Genomic DNA, 2013 nt, shown 5'->3' with positions numbered 1-2013 from the left:
CTTTCCCTATTTCTTCTGCACTCAGTTTGTAGACATGACAAAAGTTACTACAGATGTGAATGATGAATCTGGCTTTGCTAGAAAGATGCTGTGAAGATTAATTTTCATCTCAGCTCGTTCCTCTATCAGAGGTACCTTCTAGCTCTAAAATTCTGTGATTCTAGAATAGATACTACGATTCTAACAACAATGCCCAAATGAATATTGTATCTTAGAAGTTGTTATAGATGCCATAAAATATGGACTCTAAAAATTAAAAATCTCCACTAATACTATTTAAAGTGAGTTTATTGATTCTATAGACCTTCCCTTGCTATTTGGGCAATGTTGTAATCTAGGTTAACTTCAACTCTTACATTAGATATAGATCCAAAAAGGCAAACTTTAAAAGGTATTAGCAATTCTTTACTGAATGTATTAACTGACAACTGGGTTATAAATAAAAAGGAAACAGTAGTATCTTCTTTGATAACTTCATTTTTAAGTATTTATAAAGTGCATTTCATTCAGTTTTCCTTTTTCATCAGTTTGAATTAATAATTAAAACCTGTTAAAGATCTTCACACTCAATCATAAACTCCCTCTCCCATTAAATGGTCAATCAAATATAGTAACTTATCCAGACATTACATTTGCCAGGGTGTATACTGAATGTTTTGCTTTCCCTTCCTTAGAACACTGAGAATAAAAGTCACAAGAAACAGGTATTAGTTTTCCTTTGAAAAAATAGTCCAGAGTTTCTTATCTTTTTAGTGTGAAATAAAGTGAATAGGTTTGTTTGCTTTTTAAAAATTATCCAGTTAGCAAAGATTCCCACTGGTCTGTTCCATCCTTTCCCTGAAGATGATTAGGTAGCACAGTCCATGGTCTGCCTCAACTTCATCAATTCTCACTTCAGCTGTTCAAAGCACACACACGATGATGTTCCAGGATCCCAGTCACAAGAAGGAAGGTACAAATCTAGAAAAATGCATGTCACCATTCTATTAGTTTGCTCGAAAATCTTAAAGCTATTAGAGCACAGGCGAGTTTATGCTGCTCCTTGTGCCACTCTCCTCAAATGCAGATGCTTGAAAGTACCTATTCTTCATCTTTCCCTCCTCTGCCTAAAGTTTCATCCAGGTGCCCCGTCCTTCAAAACAACAAAACCGGGGGCTTCCCTGGTGGCGCAGTGGTTGAGAGTCTGCCTGCTAATGCAGGGAACACGGGTTCGAGCCCTGATCTGGGAAGATCCCACATGCCGCGGAGCAACTGGGCCCGTGAGCCACAACTACTGAGCCTGCGCGTCTGGAGCCTGTGCTCCGCAACAAGAGAGGCCGCGAGAGTGAGAGGCCCGCGCACCGCGATGAAGAGTGGCCCCCGCTTGCCACAACTAGAATTTTGAACAGGAAATTATTTCTTATAAAAATTTTCATTTTTTTTCTTTAGAAAAAAAATATCCTCATTCTTCAACAGAGAAATCACATCAAAACACTTGATTCTGACTTACATGGCCATGTTTTCTTATATCTGACTGAATGGAATTGTATAAAATGCCAAAATTCAATTTTTTATTTTTATTTTTTGCGTTATGCGGCCCTCTCACTGTTTTGGCCTCTCCCGCTGCGGAGCACAGGCTCCGGACGCGCAGGCTCAGCGGCCATGGCTCAGGCTCAGCGGCCATGGCTCACGGGCCCAGCCGCTCCGCGGCATGCGGGATCCTCCCAGACCGGGCGCGAACCCGTGTCCCCTGCATCGGCAGGCGGATCTCAACCACTGCGCCACCAGGGAAGCCCTAAGGGAGAGGAACTTTTGTTTTGCTTTGCTTTCTGAATGGGAAGTAGGAAACTAATAGTTAAAACTAATAGTTTAAAAGAGGAAGTAAGTGGAGAAAGCAAAGTGATGAGTAATTGGACCATTTTCCAGGGTCAAGAAATGAGTGCTGGGCTTCCCTGGTGGCGCGGTGGTTGAGAGTCCGCCTGCCGATGCAGGGGACACGGGTTCGTGCCCCGGTCCGGGAAGATCCCACATGCC

The 2013-nt window shown here is 42.4% G+C and overlaps 1 protein-coding gene across 1 annotated transcript in view; it reads right to left on the bottom strand.

Annotated features, from left to right (window-relative positions):
• Positions 1-847: 847 nt before the first annotated feature.
• The window catches only part of UCP1 (uncoupling protein 1), a 10731-nt gene continuing 9565 nt past the window's right edge, over positions 848-2013 (bottom strand). Inside the window, 2 exon segments of the mRNA XM_007445523.1 lie at positions 848-914; positions 916-960. Coding sequence (XP_007445585.1) covers positions 848-914; positions 916-960 — 112 coding nt within the window.

The sequence above is a fragment of the Lipotes vexillifer genome, unplaced genomic scaffold (genome assembly GCF_000442215.2).
Source record: "Lipotes vexillifer unplaced genomic scaffold, Lipotes_vexillifer_v1.1 scaffold219, whole genome shotgun sequence".
Classification (NCBI taxonomy): Eukaryota; Metazoa; Chordata; class Mammalia; order Artiodactyla; family Lipotidae; genus Lipotes; species Lipotes vexillifer.
This window is presented reverse-complemented; position numbering and strand designations above follow the sequence as displayed.